Source organism: Sabethes cyaneus, chromosome 3 (assembly GCF_943734655.1).
Source record: "Sabethes cyaneus chromosome 3, idSabCyanKW18_F2, whole genome shotgun sequence".
Taxonomy (NCBI): domain Eukaryota; kingdom Metazoa; phylum Arthropoda; class Insecta; order Diptera; family Culicidae; genus Sabethes; species Sabethes cyaneus.
This window is the reverse complement of record NC_071355.1, coordinates 249,065,460-249,091,679: the sequence shown is the minus strand read 5'-3', so window position 1 is coordinate 249,091,679 and position 26,220 is coordinate 249,065,460. Positions and strand designations below refer to the sequence as shown.

At 40.3% G+C, this 26,220-nt stretch overlaps 1 protein-coding gene across 1 annotated transcript; it reads right to left on the bottom strand.

The window, feature by feature from the left end:
• Positions 1–534: 534 nt before the first annotated feature.
• On the bottom strand, positions 535–20,360 carry LOC128741045 (fibrillin-2-like). The gene is made up of 10 exons (XM_053836623.1): positions 19,997–20,360; positions 19,428–19,918; positions 19,174–19,359; positions 18,986–19,109; positions 7,217–7,257; positions 3,443–3,628; positions 2,537–3,381; positions 1,020–2,475; positions 819–955; positions 535–725 (listed from the first exon to the last, which is right to left on the bottom strand). The coding sequence occupies exons 1-10, from the start codon at positions 20,315–20,317 to the stop codon at positions 646–648; spliced, it is 3,867 nt and encodes a 1,288-aa protein (XP_053692598.1). The 5' UTR covers positions 20,318–20,360; the 3' UTR covers positions 535–645.
• Positions 20,361–26,220: the final 5,860 nt, after the last annotated feature.

The window sequence follows — 26,220 nt, the reverse complement described above, 5'->3', positions numbered from 1 at the left end:
ATTCGCCCGGCACAGAATCAAGAATTATTACCTCCGAGAGAATTCTGTACGAATAATGATAATGTGTTTCTAAAGAGCAAATTGGGTGCTCAAGGAAAAAATTGAGCTCTAGCATGGTCATTTACGTACGAGGAGGGAGAACAGTTGGTAATTCTAACCACCTATTACGCCCCACATGGGTGGCGCATGGGAGCGCCTCGTTCGATTGGTAAATCGTTTTTGTTTTGCTGAGTAGTTCTACCGGGGTGTTTCGGTGCTCAGGAATTACCGAAAGTTGGTATAGTTTCATCACTAGTGTATTCTACTGACGATGGGCGAAGAAACACCTGCCAGTGATTATCCGTATGTGTACATGGTTTGAGCAGTCTAAGAACCTTGCAGTTGGTAATGAGGTGATTGTGATGGACGAGTCGGCGAGGACCATTGGTTACGAGGACGAATTGAGCAATCTCACACATCAAACTCACACAATGGAGTTTTCGTGAAGCCATCGTTAAATGTACTCAAAATGGCATCGATTGTTACACGGAATAAATTAAAAACAGTGCGTTTTTTTATTACTACTAAAGATTTACCATAATCTATGGACTAATATTTACATTTGCTCTCGATGACTTTCATTTACACGTTCGCCGTTTCAACCTATTACACACTAAATCTGTCCTCGTCGTCTTTCGTCGAGTCCGGCGGTTGCGGCATAAAGTAGACACAGTTTTCCTTCGTCTCTGTAGGGAATAGAACGACCAGGTTATAATCATTGTAATCTACGGTAGAATGCATCTCGCGGCCAGTGGCACAGGCCGGCCGACGGGTTTTACCAAGTTTGCCGACGTGGTAGTCTTTCTTTTTGTTGCGCAGTACGATCATCGTCACGATCGCCGCCGTTATAAGTGTCGCTATCACCGCCAGTGGAATGAAGTACTTGACGTAGGCTACGTTGTACATCAGGGAGTTGCTGAAAGTGGACAAGGTCTGTAAATTTAGAGGCTCTTTTAACTGTTTTAAATAATAAAGCTCACCTTTGGCTATCGACTTTGTAAATTATCTCCGGAATTAAGTCGCATTTGATTGAATCGTCCTCATTTTGCTGATATCCTGCGAAGCATTCACAAATATCAGGAGCCACACAGTGTCCATTCGTGCATCCTCCAACACCGCAATCTGGCTTACATATGATGTCATCGAGTGTTCTTCTGTATCCTGGAGAGCAATCACACCTTTCTGGTGCTCCACAAAAACCGTTCACACAATCTTCTGTGCAAATTGGTTTACAGTCGTGGCTATTTTGTAATTCATAACCTTCGTTACAAACACAAACCCCACTATCTACACACTGACCATTCGTACAACCTAGTTCACACCACGGTTCGCAGGTCATCTTCGATTTGTCAGCATTATAGTATCCTTCAGAACACTTACAAACCCCCTCTACACAAATGCCGTTTTTACACTTGGCTTTGCACGTCTTTTGTTTCTCTTTAGCGATCAGCTCCTGTTTCGAAAGAGCTTTTTCACAATCGACCTTGCTACCCTCGACGAAAACATATCCCGAATTACATTCGCATTCATTGGGACCAACGCAGTGTCCGTTGAGGCATTCTTGTTCACAATCTGGTTCACAGGTACTGCCATCATTTACGTTCTTGTACCCTTCGAAGCACCTACATCGACTGTTACCAGCACAAACGCCGTTAAGACAAGGTTTCTCACAATATGGCTGACAGTTGAATTCATCATTCACCGATGGAACGAACCCTACCGGGCAAACACACTTCCCTTCTTCACAGAACCCATTTCGGCAGTTATCTTCACAATGATCTTGCTTCAATTGAATCTGGAATCGTCTAACATCGTCTTCATGGAAACAAACTGAAACACTGTCATTGTAAAACTCGTAACCTTGATGACATTCACAGCGATCTGGTTCAACGCAGGTTGCATTCCGGCAGATGGGATCACATAGGGGAACACATCGATGATTCAGGTTCTCCGGATTAACGTAACCGGTTTCACACTGACAGTAACCTTGTTCGCACACTCCGTTGCGGCATTCCCGCAGACACAGCTGCTGTTTCTGCTGTCGTTCCTTCTCCAGTTGGAGCTCCACAATCGATTGACATCGCGTTCGACTTCCGTCGATAAAAGTGTACCCCACCTCGCACTGACAAACATTCGGTTCAACACACCGGCCATTGTAGCACCCGTTTTCATACTCGTAGTCATCATCACAAATCGGCTCACACACCGAGGAATTCGTCAGCGACAACCGGTAATTTTCGTTACACAAACACTCCCCGCCGATACACTCCCCATGAATACAACCATCCGGACAGGTCTTTTCGCACAATCCGATCATATTCAAAATGTAACCGCGGTTACAAACGCACTTCGCCTCTTTGTCACAGATGCCATTTATGCATCTGGCTCGGCACACCTCCAGAGGTTCCACACAGGATTCTTCGTCCTTGATGAATCCTACAAAAATCAAAAATTAATTAGCTTTCATTTAACACATTTCGAATTGGCAATTACTCACCCGGATTACACTCACACGTTTCGGGAGCCACGCAAACCCCGTTCGGGCATTCATCTTCACAAACCGGCAGACACTCGAACAGTGAATTGATATCCGTATAGTTGTACCCCGGAAGACACGTGCACGAGTTCGGTCCGGTGCAGCGCGCATTCCGGCATTCCTCCTCGCAAATTGGAACGCAGTCGCCGTCGATCAGATCATAGCCACGATCGCAGACGCATTCATTCGGACGGACGCAGTGTCCCAGCGAACAGCGATCGCACAGTGGTATACATTCGTCGGCAATTTTCCCATAACCCTTGTGGCAGTTACATCTACCCGGTTCCAAACAATCTCCGTTCAAGCACCCATTTGAACACACCGGTTGGCACTCAAAGTACGTTGAATTTTCGTTTGAGTATCCTGCATAACAAGTGCATTGATTTGGAGCCGTACATTCCCCGTTTACACAAACTCTGTCACAAATCGGTCTACATTCTTCGTTAATTTCTTCGAACCCAGGTTCACAAGGTTCGGGAGTCGTGGTAGTCGGCACGGGTCCACATTGGCCGTTCTCGTTTAGGATGAAACCCTCCAGACAGGTACACTCACTCGGAGCAGTACATTTACCATTCGGGCAGCCATCGTCGCAAAATGGTTCACAAACTCGAAGATCCTCCGATCCTCCCAGAGTGTAACCCTCCTGGCAACGGCAAACGTTCGGTTCCGAACAGTATCCGTTTTCGCAGTTGTTACACTCCGCTACACAGCTACCGTTTTCCGCGTGCTGGTAGCCGGAGTCGCACTGGCAAAACCCCGGTCTGATGCAGAATCCATTGTCACAGCTTTCGCAATGGGGAATGCATCTGCAAATGTGAGAGGATATTTTTTTCAGGATATTGTTCGTGACGTTTCGGTCGGTCTTACCTGAAGTTCGACAGCTGTCTGTAGCCGTCGTTGCAGGTGCAGTAGTTCGGTCCGGTACACTTGGAGTTCTCGCAAGGCTGTGTACAAACCGGGACGCATTTGTGCTTCTGACGTACGTAGCCGCGGCAGCATTTGTTGCGAGCAACCAGCACGTTTCGGCCATTTCGGCGTACATATTCCAGGGTGCTGTAACGATGTCGAGAGAATTTAAGATTAAAGATGGAATTGAAAATTACGAAAGTAACAATTCATTTTGTATGATTTGAATACATTTCACAGCATTTTCTTGAATTTTGTAACAGGTTATGTACGTTTTCCGGAATCTAATTTGTGCTCCTGTAAATTATACACACTCTCAAGTGGAGTTGGTATCTAAGCTAAGTATTTTTTATTGTATGCCAGAAGGGCATTGAGTTAAAAGGCCACTGCGACAGTCTTAATTATCGTCTTTTGTGGCAGACCCCGATTGCTGTACACAGTTTAAGGATCGCTCATACCCATTGATGGAGTTGAGCGGGATAGTTACGGGAACTAAGTATACATTTTTGGTAACAAACAGTGTTCGAACCCAGGAGGAAGTTACTTGCCTGTTATTGTTATGTGGTTTACCTATGTTATCAAATCTTCGATTGGTTCCTAAAGGAATACTTTATAATGTTACAAATTATGGGTACTGAAAAAATTATTTCTACTTGTTTGATAAGCAGCATATAGATATGGCAAACGAGATACAATGGTCTTGTTTTTGATTTGTTGCCACAAAAATGTGGTCTGGACTCTGGAGCTTGCGAATGCTTGCGGTTTTATGCGGAATGAGTCTACGGACGAGCAAAATCTTTCATGTTTCTCAAATTTTGCCTTATTTGCCTTATTGCCAATCAAAATGAATGTCTATATCTACCACAACATGAACTATAGCGAGAGGAAAGCCGCCTCTCGCAACATGTAATCTATTCTTGTGAATTAGTTTAGCACATTTGAGGAATTATCTTGGGCCATTGCTGCTTTAAATGTCATTACTTCTTAATTGGACCATTTGATCATGCAACGCGCATAACAATAATTTCGCGCAAACCTTTAACTGATTCAGTCTAATCGTCGAGTGAAGCGAAAGAACAGACCAGCGTTATGATGACGAAGGCGCAGGTCATTCTTAACCTTTATGTAAGCGATAGGGTACCTGTATATTCATTTTGATTTTCAAATATTAATAAAATCTTGTAGGTGATGTGTAAAACTTTCTGATAACTTGTTCTATGTTAAGATGTTGTCAATTGAGTGCATTTTTTGAGAGATTTGGATGGGTACACGCCATTTAAAGCCATCATGTTGATTTTCTGTAACAAAAAGTATCAATAAGAAAGATGTAATATAAGAAAGATTTACAAATAAAATCGTTCAAACCGAAAGTTCGTATATCTTTTTATTGTCCCACAAACCATTCTCAAACTTTGCCTTATTTGTGATCCAATAAAAAAATGTATGGATCCGACCAAATATGAACTACATATAGTGAGAGAAAACCCACCTCTCACAACACGTAATCTATTCTTGTGAACTAGCTAGTTTAATAGATTTGTCAAATTATCATGTGCTATTGCAGCTTTAGTTTTCACTGCTTTTTAATTGAGTCACTAAACTGCACTTTGAGCTTTCTTCATGCAAAATTTCAATTAATTTTACCCAACGGTTCAAAAGTTAGAGCGAATTGATTGTGTTGCAATTTAATCTCGGACACCCTTTATATTGCGATGATCATGAGCCGCACGTAAAAGTAGTTTCGCCCAAGATTATGACCTCTAACTTTATCTAGTCGAGTGGAGTGAATGAACAGGCCTGAGTTACGATGCTTTTTAAACCAACTGTGGCTTAATAGGTTTACTTTTTTCATAAGCAAACGATTGCGATTTTGTTTATTTACGTTGGGGACTAATATTTTAGATTAAACGATTTATAATCTAGGGTAAGGAACGAGTTAAGCAGTGTCACCTATTTTAATCAGTTGAAAATAAATGAGCCGAAAATGCACTTTTTTATTCATATTTTCAAAATCTTTTGATAGGACTTCACAAATCATTTAACAATAGATTTAATTCATATAAACACAATTTGCTGGGTTTTCGACCAGAAATATGATGAATTAAAAATTGTCCAAAAACGTACATTTTTCAGCTGCTGAAGGCAATCGCCACCTCGCTACTAACCAATCCATCACATTTTTCAGCACTGATTACAACCACTCTAAAAGTCAAGCACTCAATTGCCACATACCATATTATTCACTATCTTTTTTCTATTATCTAAGGCTTTGTCACTAGCCGAAAGTTTTATTATTTTATAACAAAACTGAAAATAAATTCTGAATTCAGTAGCAGCAGCTGCAGTGTAACTCATGAACTATCGTGTTGCCAAGACACTGTTTCGGTTCTGGAAATAAGAATTATATGTTTGAAATTAACTGAAACCTCCGATGGTGAACTCGTGGTTCAAGAGAAATGTATGTTCATAATTAATTTTTCTTTATTAAAAACAACAGACAACAACAACAACAACAACATTTTTTAATAATTTTCGAAAATTTTCTCAGTGATTTAATGAAGCAACGATGTGTTTCAATGTTATTTGCTTTGACAACACTGTCCTGTAGTCGGACCGTGTGCACTGCTATGTTTGCCTCTTTTGTTCTCCTGTAATCCTTATGAACAGCGAGTGAGACGTCAAACTCGCAGTTTCCCATAAGAATACTAGAGAATAAAAGAGACGACGAATACCGTTTGCCGAACGGTGCGGTGAGCGTATGCCCCGATAAACAATTTAGACAGATGGCATATTAATGCAGATGTCGATTAGTAGGTCGCGGATAGGAACGCGAACTTACTGAATAGGGGGAAAAGTTCGAGGGATTTTTTATGGGGGCGTATAAAAATTTAGATTTCAGGACTGCTTAAAAAAGCACCTTGGGGGTGAAAATATGTTCGGTCTGATCAAAATTAATTCCATCGCTCTAACTTTTAAAGCGAAAAATAAAAAGTTTAGCTCAACAATAGTGTCTTCCAATAGGAACAGCTTGAAGAACTAAAGGTAGCCAGAAGATTAGTATGCTGATATCCCCCACTTAGTCAACCCGTCGCTTGTAATAAGGTAAAACAATCAGTGACCCAGTGACTGCTTAAAACCGGTTCTTTACCCTAAATCCATTAATAGAACTATTGACGTGCCACAGATAGGGCTTTATGCTATCCGAAAATAGAAGAGTTGCTAGTGGCTTGTTTCCATTTCTTTTACCACCTTGGCTGTGAACACCGGCCTAGCTAGAGGGGGTGCTTATAGGATCAGGCCCTCTCCAAAAATTTTTACCATTGGAATTTGAAAACAGGAAAAAAGTCAGTGTATATGGTCCCAAAAATATGTCCTTCCTTATTTTTTCGCGCAAAAACCAAACGAATAACAATAGCTTTGTAGTTGCGGGAGTAGTAGAGAGAGCTTGGGTCAATACCGACGAGCAAGGAACCAAGTAATCACGATCCTGAAGAGTAAAAGGGTGAAAGAGATACTTTATTATCTCTTAGAACAACTTTTCGTATACGCAGGCGTAAAAGAAACAGCCGCCGTTGCTGTGTGCAGACATTCTGCTACCCACATACTCTCACACACATACATCCTTACATCGTCTTCCTGAGCAATCCGCTGCCCGTGAGGCTGGTGGTGTACTGGGATACAAATTTTGCATAACTTTTTCTTTTCTTCTTCATCTTCGTCCTCGATTCTATTCACGGGCGGGAGCCGTCGCGAGTAATCGGTATCAGCAGATCGGGCTGCAACGAAGAACGAGGGTAATGACTATAGCTGTTAGCTAAATAAACACTCGCAAAAACTCGTTGCAGTGCATGAATAAATAAGAGCGAAAGCCTGAAAGGGATGATTATGCCGGCGCGTTCGTCAGAATTCAAAACGCGTGTGTGAGAAAATTAGACCACATGAGTATGGGCTTCGCAAGACTGAGTGAGGGAATCTAATCAGAAGAGAGTGCGAGGTGGTCGACAGTTGGAAGCAGTTCTACGATGAACACCTCAATGGCGAAGTTGCAAAAGGAGTCGAAACGGAAGTTAACTTAGGAGTGCCCATGGAAGATAGTAATGTTCCCGCACCTGATCTTCAAGAAATCAAACGAGAAATCGGGTTGCTGACGACCAACAAAGACGCTGGTAGGGACCGTTTATCCTCAAAGCTTTATAAACATGGCCGAGAAACATTGGCTGTACACTGGGTTGTTTGCAAGATTTGGGGGTTTCCAAGGAGAAGCTACCGGAGAAATGGATGGAAGGAGTGATTTGTCCCATCTACAGAATGGGTGGTCGGCTCGAACGCTGATAAACGCTGCCTATAGGTGATACTATCCCAGATCCTGTTAAACCGGCTATCACCGATAGCACATAATTTCGTAAGGAATTATTATGCAGGATTCAAGGAGCTCGCGCAACTACAGACCACATTTTTATCATCCGACAGATCTTGCAGTAATGTCGGGAGTAAAACGTGTCCACGCATCATATCTTTATTGATTTCAAAGCAGCTTACGATACATTCGTCACGTAGTTTGGAAATGGTCTCTAAGTTGCACCGTTTTTGAGTAATCGAAAAAAACAAACCGGCAGTGTTGGGCACAATTTCGCTAATTCGCTAAATCGCTTGTTAGCGGCGCTAAATTCTGGTTAGCGAGTTAGCGTTTTCGCTAAATTTGGAATACGTTAGCGAAACCGTTAGCTTCGCTAAAAATAAACCCTTGAAATCGCTAACCGCTAAATCGCTAAAGCTGCATGAAAATTGCGAAATCATTCAAACTTTACCTCGCCATTTGAATATTGCATTGGTCAGAAATAATGTCACAAATCAACAAGTTTGTATGCGGTTGAATCACTAAAATAATAGTATTACTGTCTGGTGAATGACAGAGGGAGTATCATGTATATCGAGAGGTCCACTCATTTTTTCCAGACAAGTCGAATTTAAACGAGTTCTAATTGAATCGAAATTTGATTTCAAAAATAAACAAAATACGGACCACGGTTAAAACAACTTCTTTGGGAAATGGCGTATGCAGTCAAACTAAAATCGTAACAAATTTTTAGTTACTCTCCTTTTTATTTTTAAAGCTTCTTCAAGGAAGATGAAAAGAACTACAAAAGGTTTCCTTAAATGCTATTTTTATTAAGCCTTGTACAACAAATGATTCGATGCCCTGTCGGTCGGCTTGACGGCAGTTAGCCGGAACCTTAGTCATGGCCGATGAAACAATGAAAATGTTTTATTGTTTGCATCTGGGGGACACCGGAAGGGTTGACGGTATTTAGTACAATGATTATCCTTAACCGGTACATCTCCTCCATTGATCTTTTGGCACATTAGGCCGAGGCCGAGGCGGCCAGAAAACCACGTTCTACAGGCGGTAACTTCCAGCATGCACTTCATATTGCATATATCCCCGTTCGCCACAAGCTCCGAAAGAAAGAACAGCAGCTTGAACATTCGCTTCTCGCTGGTCGACAGTTACAGAAGGACATTCTTTGGGAACTTTCTGTGGGAGATATATTTGACGCCATCGCTTACCTTCTTGGTGGGGCGTAATGTCTGAAGTTTTTGGAGCGTCTTAGTAGAATACGATATCTGAAATTATACTATCTATATTTTTCGCGACAGATACGTATTTCGCCTACGACTTGCAGGCTTCATCAGTGTCTGTTTTAGAACTAAATGCACTCAGTGTTTTGTTTCTACTGCACTTAACCATTCTCTAGCAGGGAGAGGATGTTGTATGTGCCGGAACGGCTATATCCGGCGGACACGAAGTGCCTCACGATATCCAACTTCTTCACTCCGGGCTGCATCTGGCAGTACGAACAAAGCATCGGGTGTAGTTGCTTGTTTGTTTCCGTCGCAACTGCTAAAAATCAATTGATACTCCTGTCAAATTATTTATGTACACAATCAATTCCAATTGGCGGTAAATAGGTGGGTTCATTACCAGTTGGCTGGGTAATCGCAAGAAAAAATACTAAAAACAGTTAATTTTTTCTGCATATATATTATGTCCAAAAATTATGAATTGTCGACAATTATTTGCGCTATATATAGTATATGCTCAAAACAAAAATGTTTTTGGATAATTCAGATTTAGCGATTATCGATTAGCGAAATTTTCGCTAATCTGAGCTTATCGATTAGCGTTTAGCGATTAGCGAGCTAACTTTTTCGGTTAGCGAATTAGCGGTTAGCGACGCTAAATTTTCGGTTAGCGGTGCCCACTACTGCAAACCGGATAAACTGACGCGACCGTGCGCATCTCGGGGACATTCTCGAGTTCTTTGGAGACGCGGCGAGGGTCGAGACAAGGTGATGGCCTATCCCGCATGCTGTTCAACATTGCTCTTGAGGGGATGATCCGAAAAGCGGGCACCGAAACGAGAGGCACGATTTTCTCCAAGCGTAGCCAATTCCTAGGCTTTGCAGACGACTTTGATATCATAGCCAAAAACTTCGCGACGGCGGAGACAAGCTTCGCCAGACTGTCGAAGCCTTGTTCGCGACAAAATTTGCACAACCCTAAACACACACAGTCGAAAGAAGAGCCGGTGCGAAAAGCAATTGTGTACGGTCGCAATGAAAATCCGGATCTCTCATTAAGAAAACTTGCCAAAAAACTTGGATTTCCTCCAAGCACTGTTCACAGTGTTTTAAAATCGTTCGATACTCGCTTGACAACAGCTAGGGAGAAGAGAAGTGGAACAAAAACGGATCTGAGGAACCACCACAAGGATGCGAAGGTATAACAAATATTACGGAGGAGACCAGATCTTTCTATATATACTATTGCTCGTAAAATAAAAATGTCGCCAACATTCGTGCACACTTCTAAGCAACGACAAGGCATGAAGTCTTTCAAAGTGAGGACTGTGCCAAACCGTAATGATGAGCAAAATACGACGGCCAAAACACGCGCACCTAAGCTTTATGGCAAATATTTAACGAAGTTTCCATGCGTTATAATGGACGATGAAACGTATGTCCTAGAAGACTTTAAACTTCCTGGTATGTCTTTTTACAATGCCATGAAACGGAATGGCGTTGCAGAACATTTTAGGACAAAGAAGAAAGCCAAGTTCCCCAAAAAATATTTAGTATGGCAGGCCATATGCAGCTGTGGTCGAACAAGCAAAAGTTACATCACTATGGGAACGGTTAACAAGGAAATATACCGTGAAGAATGCCTGCAGAAACGATTGCTACTGTTCCTACACAGCCATGATGTACCCTCGCTGTTTTGGCCTGATTTGGCATCCTATCACTACGCCAAAGATGTTTTGGAATGGTTTGATGCTAATGGAGTCCACCGAAAGAGGCGAATCCACCTAACTGTCCAGAGTTACGCCCCATAAAGTGGTATTGGGCTTTGGTGAAGAGAGAGCTGTCCCAGCACAAACAACAAGCAACAACTATAGATAAATTTCGAAAATCTTGGACAAACGCAGCTAAATTGGTTGTCAACAAGTCTGCACTGACCCTCATGGCAAGGGTAAACTCCAAAGTTCACCAATTTTTCATGCAGACCAAATAAGTAATGTTTATTTTGTTTGATAATTATTAACAATACACACATAAATGATATACAATTGTTTCATAGATTAAACTTCTAGCAAATTTGTTTTATTGTAAAATTTAGGTGTCCAGAGCATAGATTTCATAGAGCAAACCGATGCATAATTAGCTACGTGACAGAAGGGGGCGCTGACTGGGGAGGAACTGTCATGTAGGGGGACGAGAAACGTGAGTATGAATGTATGTTCCACCATAGCTCCGGAATTCTGGGCTGTTTTTCATCGTTGTTTGTCAAACACATGTCTTCTGGCATGATTCTTTTCCGCCGGGGAGTTGACAAAAGAGGAAGACCGTCCCTTACAAGGGGGGAGAAAGGTTCAAATGAGTAAAGGGGTGCGTTGCTCTTCCATTTGGAACGTTAGTAGCTATACAAATTGTTTTACTTCTGAAAAGGGTTCTAAAACGTAAAAAAGCTTTGTGTCGATTTACAGAGATTACCAAGAAGTAGACAGATTAACATGTGGTTGGAGGACAACGTGAGAGGAAGTGACAATGGGAGTAGTCATATTCAAATGAAAAAAAAAAAGGGTTTTGTTTCATGCACTGAGTGACAAAGAGGCCTCGAATGAGATCGGGCAATCAGCTAGTATAAATAAAATATTCATGCTGAGAACATTATACTTATGCAGATAGTAACTGCTGATCGGTATTTTCATACATAGTGATTTTTTTTTAAAAGGCACTCTCTAAGGCCCTCCCAGGGAAATATTCTAGTTGCACTAATGGCTGTGGTACTAGCTATTTTAAATCTTTTATGACAAAAATTTAAGGTTATGGTGAAAAAGTAATATTATTAGCATATTTTCGACGCTCTATGGTCGTTAATGTTATCGAAAATATCTAGTCCATTTCATGATTGTCACTATTGCATAACTATGCTCGTTGTCTTGTTGTTGTTGTCGTCGTTGTTGTCGAACCCTTCAAAATAAAATGCTCGTTAATATCGCTAATATGATAAAATATTATGCTTATTGTACACCACAGTGTTCGTTGGAATGTTCCCTTTTTCGGTGAGGTATGACATTGAGCTGTAGGACTCCTTGTAAGAAATCAGCAGGCGCTGGAAAAAAGTAAGAACTCAGATTTTAACTTGGGTCGCATTACTCTTAGCGTTTCGTTCAAAAGTAGCTGTTTTTTCGTTTGCATTATCTTACCAATTTTAGAATGTTTACCTTCCCACTTCGCGATTATTAGGTAAGTGCAAGATATGTATATACTAAATCATAGTTAAAATGTAATATTTCATGTATTACTTCAAAGATATTAGATAAATTAAAGTGTTCAAAGTTTGAATAACGTTTTGAAGAGTGATTCAAACTTCGAACAGCCACGAATAATATCAGGTTTTTCCGGGTTTTCTTTTGGGAAAACGAATTGTCTGCATTGTAAAGCTGTGCAAAGTTAACTTGCTTTAGATGTGATACATGGAGTTTGAAAATATTAGCAATTACCTACAGAAGTATGGATTGAGACTAATTATTGCTTGAAAATTTTAAATCATACTGTTAGGTGGATTTAATAAGACAGTGGTTAGGTTAAAATTTCGCTTATATAAGTTGAACGACACTAAAAACATTAATACATATCAAAGTAATACAAGTGTTCGATGTCTGAGACTAAAATATTCGACCTTTGAATGTCGACCATGAAAGTGTTCGAAGTTTGAATTCAAACCGAACTGCAGTTTTTTAGTGTTTTTCAATGTAAATTATCATTTTGTCCTCATACTTTAAATTTTTCCACGAAAATAAATAAATTCACTGAACCATTTTCTTTGAAGAAAGTTTCAGCATAACTTAAGTGATCGAAGTTTGAATCAGAATGGTATAGTATAGAACGGTTCCTACGTCAGCACACAACCAAAGTAAAAGTTTCATAGTAGAATAAATAGCAGAATGACTACTTGAACTTCCGGAATACGAAATGCATTGAGATATGCAAAGACGCACGAAACTTTCCCACAGATTATGTCACATTACCACGAATTGAGAGGCATGATTTTGGCAATGGTAAAATTTTGATAAAATTTTGATATTTACACTGTAGTATTGGAGCACGGCGCTGCAGCACAAACTGTTTCCCACATAAGTACAGAGCAAAGTCCCACGACGATTATCTTCAGGTATAGCATTCTGTACGATTATCGTTATTGTTATTAGCACCAATAAAAGTAGCGATTCTTCTTCAGATTCAATTAACACTTCACCTTCTGTTCTAGTTCACTAGATCACTTGCACAGTCTGACTAACAAGTTTTGCACTTTTGCACCAATCATACGGGAATAGTTGTTCCTGTGTGTCTACCGGACCCGGTCGTTGATTCGGTTCTGACTGAATCGTCCGATCGAGCCACAAGACAAGGCGCCGCGGTTCCAAATCGATCGGACTATCCGTTTCCCTTCCGTCCGGTATGGAGGAGTGCGTTCGTTTATTATTCCAGTGGCGTTGCTGTGCTGTGAGCTCTCCAGGGCCCACCCAGCAGAGGAAATGTGTGATGCTCGCCCCTGCTGCTGTCCACCACCAGAACAATGCCAGAACTCTCAACAAGTGGAAACGATTATGCTACACGACCGGCGTCCGTTGTTTATGAGTGAGTACAGTATGTGAGCTATGACGATGTGTCGAAAGTTATCAATTTACAGAACTCAAGCGTAGCGCAGCCTGTCAAGCCACTCAATCTTAGGGACTTTGTAATCTAGAAATTGAAAGGAGAAACAATAAAAAAAGAGAGACAGATATTGAACGAGCTGTAAACTGTTAAAGAATTTAAACAGAACGGAACAACCCGTACAAGGCAATGAAATGTAAAGCAGTGAATAATTATAATAGGGATGGTCACATCTGTTGCTGCAGTAAACTTCAGTGCTTGAAATCAACCTTTTTCTTTTAAGAACTAAATTAATGATTTGATGAATTTCATCAACCCTAGCACGGTGTGGAGAGCATTTCGACCATTTCTTCATTTTTATGTGTGTTCTTCGGTTTAAAGTGGATGACGCCGACCCCAAAAATGGCGCGCAGACAATAACGCTGCTGAGGCGGTTATTGGCCGGAACAATAAACGCTTCAGCATTGGTTTTCTGTTATTCCATGCACGTGCCGTACGCAATCGATCGTGCGCACCATCTCGCACTTGTCGGCACGGCGGCACGGCATGTGGTGCGAAATCTATCGCTGGTAGCAATAAAAATTATTTTAATGAAGCTCGGATTGTCTTTACACTCCGTGGCTGGCTGCGACTGATGAGAATGTTTGACTTTGAGTGCAGGCAGGATGCCAGATAAGAAGGTAGGAATCCTCCCTTCTCACCGATTAAAAGTTGGTGAAATACGAGGAATGCTGATTTGAGATAATAGGAAAGAGGAAATATGAAGGTATCAATTATTTCATGAGTTTCAAAAATCAAAATCGCGTGGTAAATGACCAAATGGTTAAAAGCATATAAAAAATCGAAAAATCAAAAATTAAAAATCAAAAATCAGATATTATAACTAGTGAATAAATTAAATAACGAATGAAAAAACCTTAATATTTTTTGAAACGATGGTTCTACAATTGATGAAGGGACGGGAGGGGAAAGAAATGAAAATTTTTGGCGAAGGAGGGGAAGAGCGGAAACCGTCCCTTCATCAATTGTAGAACCATCGTTTCAAAAAATATTAATATATATGTATGACCACATTTCAAGGTCAAGACTAAAAACTTGAGATTAGAAAAACCTTGTCAAAAAATGATAAAAATATAAAATGAACATCAAGAACAACCACTAGTGCGCCCAGACATCAACAAAAGGTGGGTCACCCGATCTTTCAAAAGAATCTGCTGGCCTGGAAAATCGAGTAATCGGAGGGTCTTCGTTTACTGTCCCATTTTTTCGAATTCTCAGTCCTGGTTTTCTTCTTGTTTTTCAATTATTTTCTTTCTCGTTTTTCTGCTTTACTCTGCCCTTTTCCGTTTTTCATTTTCAGTTTTCGAATTTTTTTCTAACTCTTTTTAACCCCTTTCCTTTTCATTTTTCATCTTCGTCTTGTAAACTGTTCGTCGTTTCCTATTTTAAACTGTTTTAGGCTCCCTTGTCCCCTTCCTGGCGGGTTTCCTTTTTTATCTTCCATTTTTCGTCTTTTTCTCTTCCGTTTTATTTTATTTTATTTCTTTGAGTTTTTTCCTGTTTTTCTTTTCCTGACCCTTTTTTTTATTTTCGGTGCTGTTTTCCTGTTGTTTTTTACTCAGTCTTTGTGATTTTCTTTCCGATTTTTCGTCTTTTTCGTCCTCTCTTTTTCGTTTCCCGTCGTCGTCTTTTTCTTTATCTCTTTCCTTCTCGTTTTTCGTCTTCGTCTATTCCGTTTTTCCTCTTTTGGATGCACTGTTTTCTCTTGTTTTTTATCATAAATGTAACGTCAGTTTTTAGTTTCCTGTTTGTACCATGCTCTATCTATTTTGTCCCATCGTTTTTGTTTTATATCCCTTTTGACTTTTTTTCCGTTTTTCTTGTTACCTCTACTTGTTTTTTCCTCTCTCGTTATTCCTCTTTTCTCATTTGGTTTCTCTTATTTTCTGTTCCGTTTTCCCCTTCTTCTTCTTCACTCTTTTCCTTTCACGTTTTCCCACCTTGTCTGTCCCGGCTCCCATTTATTTGTTTCGTTTTCCCTCCTTTTCTCACTAGCTTTTCTTTTTTTTATGTCCGCTATTTCCTCTTTCTCTACTTTCTTCTTCTTGTCCTGTTTTCCTGTTTTGCACCATTTTCAGTCCTGATTTTCTTCTGTTTCGTTTTTCGTCTTTTTTCTTTCGTTTTCCTCATTTTCAAGCCCGTTTTTACTCTTTTCTTGCTTTGATTTGTGTCCGGTTTACTTCTTTTCGATTTTTCGTTTTTGTCTGTTTCGTTCTTCTTTCGTTCGTCTTTTCTGTTTTATCCCGTTTCCTTTCCGTTTCGATTTTTTTTGCATTTTTTTTTCTTTTTTATTCTCGTGTCTCAATTTTTCTTTCCAACCCGTTTTTCTTCATCTTCGTTTTTTCTCCTTTTCTGTCCTGTTTTTCCTTATCGGAATTCCTTCTTTTCGCTTATTGTTCTTCTTTTATTTATCGTTCGCCCTCTTTTCTGTACAGTGTCTTCTTTTTTGTTTAGTTTCCCCTTTTTCTCTCTTTCTCTTTCTTCTTTTCCGCTTTCTTCTATTTTAACGTCCCGTTTTCCTATTTCTCATGATTTCATTTTTCAGTTTTTCGTGTTAGTTTTTCTTCTTTTTTATGCCAGATTTTCTTCGCATTCCCTCTCGCGTTTTTCCTCTAGCCGTATCCCATTTGTTCAGTTTTGTTACGGTTTCAGTGTTCTTTTTCGTTTGTTCCGTTTTTTTGCTGTACGTTGTTTGATTCTAGGTGAATATTCAGGAAAAAAACGCAACAACAAAAAATGTTATCAATAAAAATGAAAAATGTACAAACTAGAATAATATATTTCACAAAATTTCCATGTGACAGAACATAATTTTTCGACTTTTCTTTGGAGTTTCCCACCATCTATAGCTTAAAATTGGAAATGAATATAAATTGGTTTCAAATTGGTCTTGAAACTGGATTTGAAATCGGTTTTAAAATTGTAAAGTTGGCCCTAAAATCAAAGTTGAAATTGGGTTTGAAACTATACTTTAGGTATTAGGTATTAAATGAGAATTGAAAAAAGCTAAGCCTTGGGCTTAAACGTCTTTCTAAGACTTGACCCTTCTTTATCAACAGACTATGCAGCTGGTTATTAGAGTACATGGCAATTACGGGGTTAGTGCAACGATCCTACTGACTCTAGCACAGAGGTGGCTACGGTAGAGGCGTGATGTTAGCCAAATTAGATCTCCTCAGTAGGTTCGCGACTCGGAATGACTAATAAATTTGACCTACTGGTCCCGTACACCATCCATCAAATCAGTCCACGAGCCACAAGGACCATATTCAAGAGCCGCAGTTTGGCCATCAGTGCTCTAGCAGCACCGCCCAACCGAGATTCGAACGTACGACGACCGGCTTATTAGACCAGCATCGTACCTCGAAGCTAACTGGGCGGATGTAAATCCGAATAGTGAGTAGTGAGTAGGGAGTAGTGAGTAGTGAGTAGTGAGTAGTGAGTAGTGAGTAGTGAGTAGTGAGTAGTGAGTAGTGAGTAGTGAGTAGTGAGTAGTGAGTAGTGAGTAGTGAGTAGTGAGTAGTGAGTAGTGAGTAGTGAGTAGTGAGTAGTGAGTAGTGAGTAGTGAGTAGTGAGTAGTGAGTAGTGAGTAGTGAGTAGTGAGTAGTGAGTAGTGAGTAGTGAGTAGTGAGTAGTGAGTAGTGAGTAGTGAGTAGTGAGTAGTGAGTAGTGAGTAGTGAGTAGTGAGTAGTGAGTAGTGAGTAGTGAGTAGTGAGTAGTGAGTAGTGAGTAGTGAGTAGTGAGTAGTGAGTAGTGAGTAGTCAGTGGTGACTAGTGAGTAGTGAGTAGTCAGTGGTGACTAGTGAGTAGTGAGTAGTGAGTAGCTAATAGTGAGTAGTGAGTAATGAGTAGGGAGTCGTGAGTAGTGAGTAATGAGTAGTGAGTAGTGAGTAGTGAGTAATGACTAGTGAGTAGTGACTTTTGAGGTGAGGTGAGTAGTCAGTAGTGAGCAATAAGTAGTGAGGAGTAAGTAGTGAGTAGTGAGTGGTGACTAGTGAGTAGTGAGTAGTGAGTAGCTAATAGTGAGTAGTGAGTAATGAGTAGGGAGTAGTGAGTAGTGAGTAATGAGTAGGGAGTAGTGATTAGTGAGCAGTGAGTAGTGAGCAGTGAGTAGTGAGCAGTGAGTAGTGAGCAGTGAGTAGTGAGCAGTGAGTAGTGAGCAGTGAGTAGTGAGCAGTGAGTAGTGAAAAGTTAGAAATGAGAAACTATTGCGTCTATTGCGTCTTTTGGCAGCATGCCTTCTATCCATTGCGCCTCACGTCCGGCATGCCCAACGGCTTACATAAGCCCTGTGAATACGCCTCGTAGCGGTTTTAACAACACCGAATTGAAATTGGCGTGCCTCAAATATATTAAACACATGATATACCTTCACTGATTTGCTAATAAGGAATTTCAAGCCAACTTATCATTAATCATCGATGAATTGTAAAATTTTGAGGTTCCAAAGCAACACTTACCAATTTGTAATCCATTCGATTTTCCACGTGATGTGGTTCTTAGATTACAAGCTCTCATTGACCGCAACTGCTCAAAATTCGAAAACCATCAAAAAACAAAACTGTTCCGTTTTATGATCGATAGTAAACTGCCTTTTGCGAGGAGGAGGAGTGTGTATGTTGCAAGCTGCCTGACTGACTGATCTGATCGTTCAGCAGAACTGCGTGTGTTCATTCAATCGAAACAGTAAGCAGCAGCAAGAACATTATTTATGTGTCGCATTTTGTTCTGTGCCACTGCACATGTTTCTTGGCTGATTTTGTTGATGATGATTTCACAATATACAGTGTGTATGTACAGTGAACGTTTTTCATACACGAGCCGTTTTGATAGTGAACTATCGCAATTTTTCCCACCCATGTAGGCTGATCTGAGCTGAAAACGAAACTGTGTTCTGATAAGTAGTGCTAACTGTGTGGTCTGCGGTAGAGTAACTGATTGCCGCCATCGGCGGCTTTGGTGAATGATAGCTCTACTAGCCGAAACTGATTATAATTTGAACAACTGAATTAAAGTTTTGAATTTGTTTCAACGAAAAGGAATGAGCCAACGATTGCCAGTTTCCAACTTTCACTTCTCCAGATGGCCTTTCTCGGTAACAAATTATGAAATTCTTATCGTCTTTTCAGTATATTTCGCAATTTACGTCACAGTGTCATGGGTACAGATTATTACGCAGTATATGGTCGCATGCTGGATACACACAGCAGCAGATTTCTAGACGCGCTTGATACAGGCTTGACTTCCCTTCAGGCTGCGGTCCTTGATGAAGCCGGCATTGCACAAGCACATGTTCGGTCCAGAGCAGACGCCGTTCGGGCATCCGTTGGGGCAGTGGGCAAGGCATCTGAAGTAAAATATGTGATTACATTTCCATTCTATATGTCAACTAGATTATTACATCAACATACTTGAATTGATTGGTCTCATCCAAGATGTAACCCCGATGGCAAGTGCATGTATTGGCTCCGGTGCAGTCTCCATTCAGGCAGGGTTTATCGCAAGTTGGTTCGCATTTGTTCGATGATGCTGTTGCGGCGTAGCCTGGCTTGCAGGTGCAAGTTTCGGGTGCTGTACAAATTGCATTGAAACATCCACTGCGGAAAAAAGAAATATGCAACGTTAAAAACCTACAATTTTGTCACAACCATCAACTCCTACTAACTTTGAACACACCGGTTCGCACCCATTTTCGGTTTCTTCGTACCCACGCCGACACTGGCAAACTCCGGGGGCAACACAGTCACCACCGGTACAGCCCCGTTCGCACTTTGGAACACACTTTCCATCCTCGTCCAGGCCGTACCCTTCGTCACATTCACATCTTTCCACTCCTACGCATCGACCTGCTCCGCAGCCTCCAGTGCATCTGTGAACGCAAAACTTATGCGTTTCATCCAATTCGTAACCATCCTTGCAGACGCAGATTTGTAGCCCCAAATCACAATCACCGTTATCGCAACCGATCGGACAGGTCGGCACACATTTTCCCTGCTGGTTCTTCACAAAGTCCGGATAGCAAGAACAGGTGTTCGGACCAACGCACAAACTGTTGACGCAAGGTTCCTCACAGACGGGATCACATTTGCGGAAATTATGAACGTTTCGTTCGTAACCTTTACAGCAAACCTGAATTCGACTTAGCGATGGATCTGACTATCGAAAAAATAAAAAACAAACAAACAAAAATAGATTAGATGTCATTGCCATTTACCGGCTTAGTCATCCGCTTACGCCATTCCCAGCTGGAACTACTTTGGTATTCGGATGCAGTAAGCTTGCGGTGGGCACTTCTTCGAAACAGACACCCGTCGGAATTTGACTTTTCGTCTTATTCATGAATTTATCCAGCGCGCTTTGGGAACCATTGCCGCGGGTGAGATCGATCATCATGTTTCCGCTTGGGCGATCATCCTTCATCGGTTCGGTTTGATTGAAGCTGATCATCTGTACGACCTGACCGCCTCCTTTTCGCCAGCCTTTGATTCCATCCTGTGCGAGAACGACAGCTAGCCAGCAGGCCACCACAGCCAGGAACACTTGCTTTCTTGACATTGTAATAAACTGATTCAAAAACGTCGGTTCTCGACGTCCGTCCGCTTGCTTCAACCGTTCCAGTCGGATTAAATTCTGTTGAGGTACTGCTATCGCGTCATGAAGAGTGCATTTGAAATTTTATAGAAAACGAAACAAGAAGCTGCGAGCGATGATGTTATTCTTATTATTATTGTTATAACACTTCAAAAGAATGAGTGGATATATTAAAAAACACTGCTGGAAGCTTTCCGGTAGCGTCCGTTTATTTCTGCCTGCTGGGGTGATAAATGATTCGTAGAATGAGGGCGGCTTGGCCACGATCGCGACTATAGCTGTTAGCATTCTCATTGTAATTCGCGCGGCGAGATTGACAGCCACTTCTAGGAATATAAATTCAATGGGAGCAGGATGTATTGGGATAAATTATAACGTAACGTTTGCTGTCGATGCTTGATAATTTGTAGCTACTGTTTAAGAACCTGTCACTGCAATTCACACGCATCGTTACATGTGTTGACGATGAATCACGATGATCACTGAGAGTAATAACAACAGAATTAACATTTTGATAATAAATAATGAAAGTAATTGCACACCTCTAGTTATTTATAGCTACACAAATGGGTTGAATATAAATAGGATTATATAAGAATGCTCTTAAAAACACAGATTCGGATTCTAAGTAGTGAAAATCACAGAAAGTCAATAGCAGAAATCCACAGGTGAATAGAAAGCTAATTAGCCAAAGTTCATAATAAAACTAGAATTTTAAGCATGAGAGGTTTGCGAATATTAGAACTATGGCATTGGATGATATTTTTAACTGGCTACCAAATGTTCGGCATTCTCTGCATTTCTCAACGAATCTGAAGAACCAATTTAGGCCATTACAAATATTTTGAAAAGGTTTTGTCCCTCCGATGTTGGAGTGCTGAAGGGGGGGGGGGGGGGGGCGAAAAAAAACGAAGAGAATTTTTTGATCGAGCAAAAATAAATAGATTTCAGCCATTTTTACCTAAAATTTAAACGTGAAAACCAAATCTATTCTTACTTTTAAAAAAATCTACGAAAAAAGACAAAAATGAAAGGAAATTTTTTTGGCTGATTTTCGGAAATTTCACTGCTGGGTATGAAATGGGGAAGGCAAACGAGGAAGCGTCCAACATAGCTCCAGCCATCCCAAGCCCCTACCTAGCGCCTCCACGTGGCCTTACCCGGTAATGCTCTATTGAGTAGCCAAGCTAGGAGGTGCGATGATTGATGGTTCCCGGCTGCCTGATCTCAAAACTGCGGGTTTGGATGACGGCTGAGCCACACGACCTTCTTAGTAGGTAATCTTAACATAAGTTATTTTAATGATTTGTTTCGTTTTAGCTCATGGAGCAAGCTCCTCCTACTGTACAGTGAAAACTCGGGCCGAAGAAAGTTTAAATCATGCTCATGGATACCAGAAGAAAAAATTAAATTATAATGGAAGCACTCATGTAAACTCAAATGATGCAACTCTATCTATTCCATTCCATAAGCTTGCACGGCGAAGTTATGTATCTAGAAACCGGTAGTCTATGCTGGAAGGAGTGTCTTATATCCCGTGGAATCATATAAGCGACATTGCTTATAGATCCACCCAACCCCTTTTGGTCCTTCACGAACAGCATTGACATGAAGTTGCTAGGTTGCTACGTAGATAAACTCGATTCTTCAGTAATTCTACATGCATACAATGGGAAACCCTTGAGGTGATGGTGGCTACCCCCATACATACATACATTTTCGGAAATTTCACTGTTTGAATTCCCATTTCTATTTTGTGCTAGAAGCGTTAACTCAACTCGTACACTCATTTTTCGAGTTTTTCAAGCTATAGAGCCCACAGACAATTGATTTTATAAAACAAATTTAACTCATATCCAAGAAATAATTTTTTTGCCCCCCGATTTTACAAGCCAATGTTCAAGGGGGGAGGGGGGAGACAAAAACTTTAAAAATAAATTGCAATGGCCTATCCAAACAGCAAAATAGACAATCGCATGAGACTACGCTGAAACTTACGCTGAATTTACGCGTATAGTGTCTTTGGAAATGTTTCTTGGTATAAAAAGCCCCTTCTTCTGACAGCAACCTTTGGGTGATTGATTATATTAAAAGTGAGATACGGTGTCAAATTTACCGTATATTCGAGATACAGGTTAGGTATTTTCGGCAAATTCATGGTAAATATCAATTCTTACAACTTTGTCAAAGACACCACACCGCTATGAAGCGTTATTCGTGGACAACCCCTTAAAAACAGTTTTTGGACCCTAACTTATTTTGATCAACATTTATGTGTTTACAGTGTTCCAGAAAGTTTTTTACCTTGTTAAAACCTACGTTTTGTGGAACATTATCATATGTTATTTTTTTAATTTTCCGAGATATTGAACTTTTTTTTGAGAAATATCAGATCTCAAAAAAGTATTATTTTTCACCAAAAAAGCTCAATTTCTCGGAAAATGAAGAAAATAACGTATAAAAATATTCCGCATTAACGTGGGTTTTAGCAAGATAAATCACTTTCTAGAACACTGTGAACACATAATAATTGATCAGCAGCATAGGGCCGGGGTGGCTCGTATTGTTTCAAGCATTCGTGGTGTTTCGTCTCCATTCAATTCGAACTTGGGTCACTCGTCGCTGGTTTCCGTCATCTCAGAACTCGCAAATCCCTATCGACCTGGTCGAGCCATCTTGCACGTAGTGCCCCTGTTCCCGGTACCTGGAGAACTGTGACAATACCTGGAGGGAACTTTAACAATGTTGTCTGTATTAATATTTCCTACAACTTTGCCAAAAACATCCAATCTCGAATGTATGAGATAATAAATTTCGTATCTCACTTTTTAGGGAATTAACGGTTCTTCTCAAAAAATTAACTTTTTATATCAAAAAGCATTCCCAAAGACACTGTTCACGAGAAATCTCACGTTTCATACTTTCATGCACGATCACCTGTAGGCGTTTCAATGATTTCAGATTCAGATTCAGCTCTGTGTTAAACAAAAAGAAAGCATTATTCTTGCAGTTCTTGTCCTTGTTATTACACAGTTATGGCTGACTAGAGGTCCGGAAAGTGTCCAGCATTGATTTTTTATGCCGGTAAAATGTCCAAACACTACAGGCGAGACAGATTATATGCTATAAATTTCAGAGTTTTTCAAAACGTTCTTTACTTACGAATGACTTGGATATAGCCGGGAACTTTGCGACTACGCATCCTATCTACGCCAAACTGAAAACGGAGTTTAGGAGGATCGAGCAAAAGATAAATGCGTCGAAGACCAACTGTGTGAACCCAAGAGTCTCAGAAGACGAACCCGCGCCTCTCACGGACGGTAACCTTAACGGCGTCTTTTGTCAACCCCCTTCTGATTTGATTCTCTTATGGCAACGAACATATATGCCAAAGGTGGCCGGTCGAGAGCCATAAATACGATAGCCATACGGACGGTTACCAACCGTACGAATGCCATATAGACGAAGGCCATAATGTAAGTTTGCCATAATGGACGGGAGCCATACAGACGGATGCCACAAGGTATGTTTGCCATAATGGACGGAAGCCATAATCGCTCTCGCACGTGTTATGGCCACTATAACCCGTGGGATTGTTCCCTCTGCGTATTCAACAAAATTGGAGATTACATCGACTTTGATTCGACGAGAACAGTTTTCTCGAATAGAATAAGATCAAACTAAACTTAATTTAAGATATTCAGCCTGTACGATGTTAATCGAAGGCGGTGCAACAATAAATGAAACGAAATTTGCGCTTCGTCCTACTTTTCAACCAATCTAACTCTAGAGGCAGGAAGTACGGAGACAAGAGGGGCCCGAGAATAAAAAACCCATGCTAAAGTCACTTAACATCGAATGGCCTGATTCTACTAAGATTCGAACTCACGACCACTCGCTTGACAAGGCAGACTCGGTAACCTTGCGGCTACAGCGCCCCCCTTCGATTACAGCTTGGTTTAATCCACGGAATGCCTCCCCCAATCTGTTCTGTTAATCTGTTATGAACAATTATGAAACGTAGAATCACGTATCTATTTTCGCTGTTGAACTAGATCCGACAGTAATTCTATCACCTAAAATGTTGTGTACGGTGAATTATATTATCAGTTTAATGTTTACGTTGGCATCACTCCATATAAACGTCCGTTCCCTTGGCAACGTACAACAACGACGGTCGCGGATTCGGAATTGCAATCGAAACGAATGGAAGTTTTCAAGTGAACAATTTGGGCAAAATGATTATAATATCTCTCTAAATAACTGTTCGGGTGCTAAATTAAAGTTTTTTGTGCCTCAAGTTAAGTTTCGCGAGTGATTTGACGACTGAAACGGCTGAAAAAAATGAATGATAAACCGGCGGCGAAAAAGTGAAAATATAGTGATGAATATTAATTGGTCAGTAATCTTAGTATTTGGTACTAATTTTATATTTTTGTTATGGTTTCCCGAGTCGATGGGAGCATGTTGGTATACTGAAGAAGCGAAGGGATGGGTGATGTTTGGTGCCATGCTGATTGCCATAAATGGATTCTGACGACCTTGTCGTTAATGATGCGAGTTATTGAGTTAGGGTTTATTTCTAATTCTCGTCGTAGTAAGTAAAGCCATTCTAATTTTCATCATTTGTTGGATGGATTTAATGAATACTCCAAAAGTTCTTGTACTGATTTGACTAAAACACACTTACCTTTTGTTCCATGAACTTTGAAATCACTGAAAACCGATTATTAAAGCATATTATTGAAATTACTCAACTGACTTTATTTCTTAAATTTGTCGTACCGTTTTAAAATCCGTCCATCGAAATTTTTCATCGTCCGAACTAAAAATCACAACAATGTTTACGAAGCTAACGCGCATGTATTTGTGTAGGACGGCATGACAAACGTTATTTTGCAAAGTTTCTGCCGGTCAGGCAAGTTTTCCTGGCTGTAGAATAACGACAATGCCTTGCGTGAGAAATTTTCATTTATGAATGACGGAAATTAAAACGATTAGTCAACATTTTCTTCTTCGTCGCACGAAAAAACGTAGGAAATTTGGCTGGTAGGACTTCTTTAATGATAAAAAGCATTTCAATAGATCTCAGCTCACTTTGATTGATCGCGTATGATAGACAACAAATTAAAATATTAGGGAATAACTAGTTTTGCATTGTGTGCCATAAAAATGCAGATATTTTTAATAATTTGTATTGGATAGGACGGAAATAGGCAATTACGACGAAGCAGCAACATACTCTACTTGACCATTATTTAATTGAGTTTCTTTAGTCTGACGCTCTCCATTTATCTCCTCTCTCTTCTCCATTTCTTGCATCTTTCTTCTTCAGTTCTCTTTTCTGCTTTCTTTCTACGTTTTAATTTGTCTTATTCAGAGGTAAGGGGTTTTCAGCCTTATTCGAATATTGTTGTAAATTAACTGATTTGAGAAGTTTATGGGAACTCAACATGTAAAAAGGACTTGTGTAAGTTTATGGGAACTCAACATGTAAAAAGGACTATGTGTAAATGAGAAATTCTCTTAGTGTTTCCTCTCTTCCACTTATCGTGATGATACAAATGCACTTAAACTGGCGTTATTGGCTAGTTATTAATTAAAAAAACATTTCATTGGAATGCATTTATGTTGCCGTGATAAGCGTAAGAGAGGAGACACGAATCCAATTTCTCATTTGTACATAAACCTTTTCACATGTTACGCGAGAACTGAGGTCTAAAAATGTATGAAAATCCAACTTTACAACTTTACATCTTTACAAACTCTGCGAATCCATATGCAACCACACCAACATTATCCATTCAACTTAAAATGGCTATTAAAATTAATAAATTTTATGCTGAATGAAACATTTGAGTAACGTT

Coding starts and splice junctions, on each gene's coding strand:
- LOC128741045 (XM_053836623.1), bottom strand. CDS start 20,317: ATGTCAAGAAAGCAAGTGTTCCTGGCTGTGGTGGCCTGCTGGCTAGCT. Junction 19,360..19,427: donor TGCGAACCGGTGTGTTCAAA/GTTAGTAGGAGT, acceptor TTTTTTCCGCAG/TGGATGTTTCAATGCAATTT. Junction 726..818: donor CTACCACGTCGGCAAACTTG/GTAAAACCCGTC, acceptor TATTCCCTACAG/AGACGAAGGAAAACTGTGTC.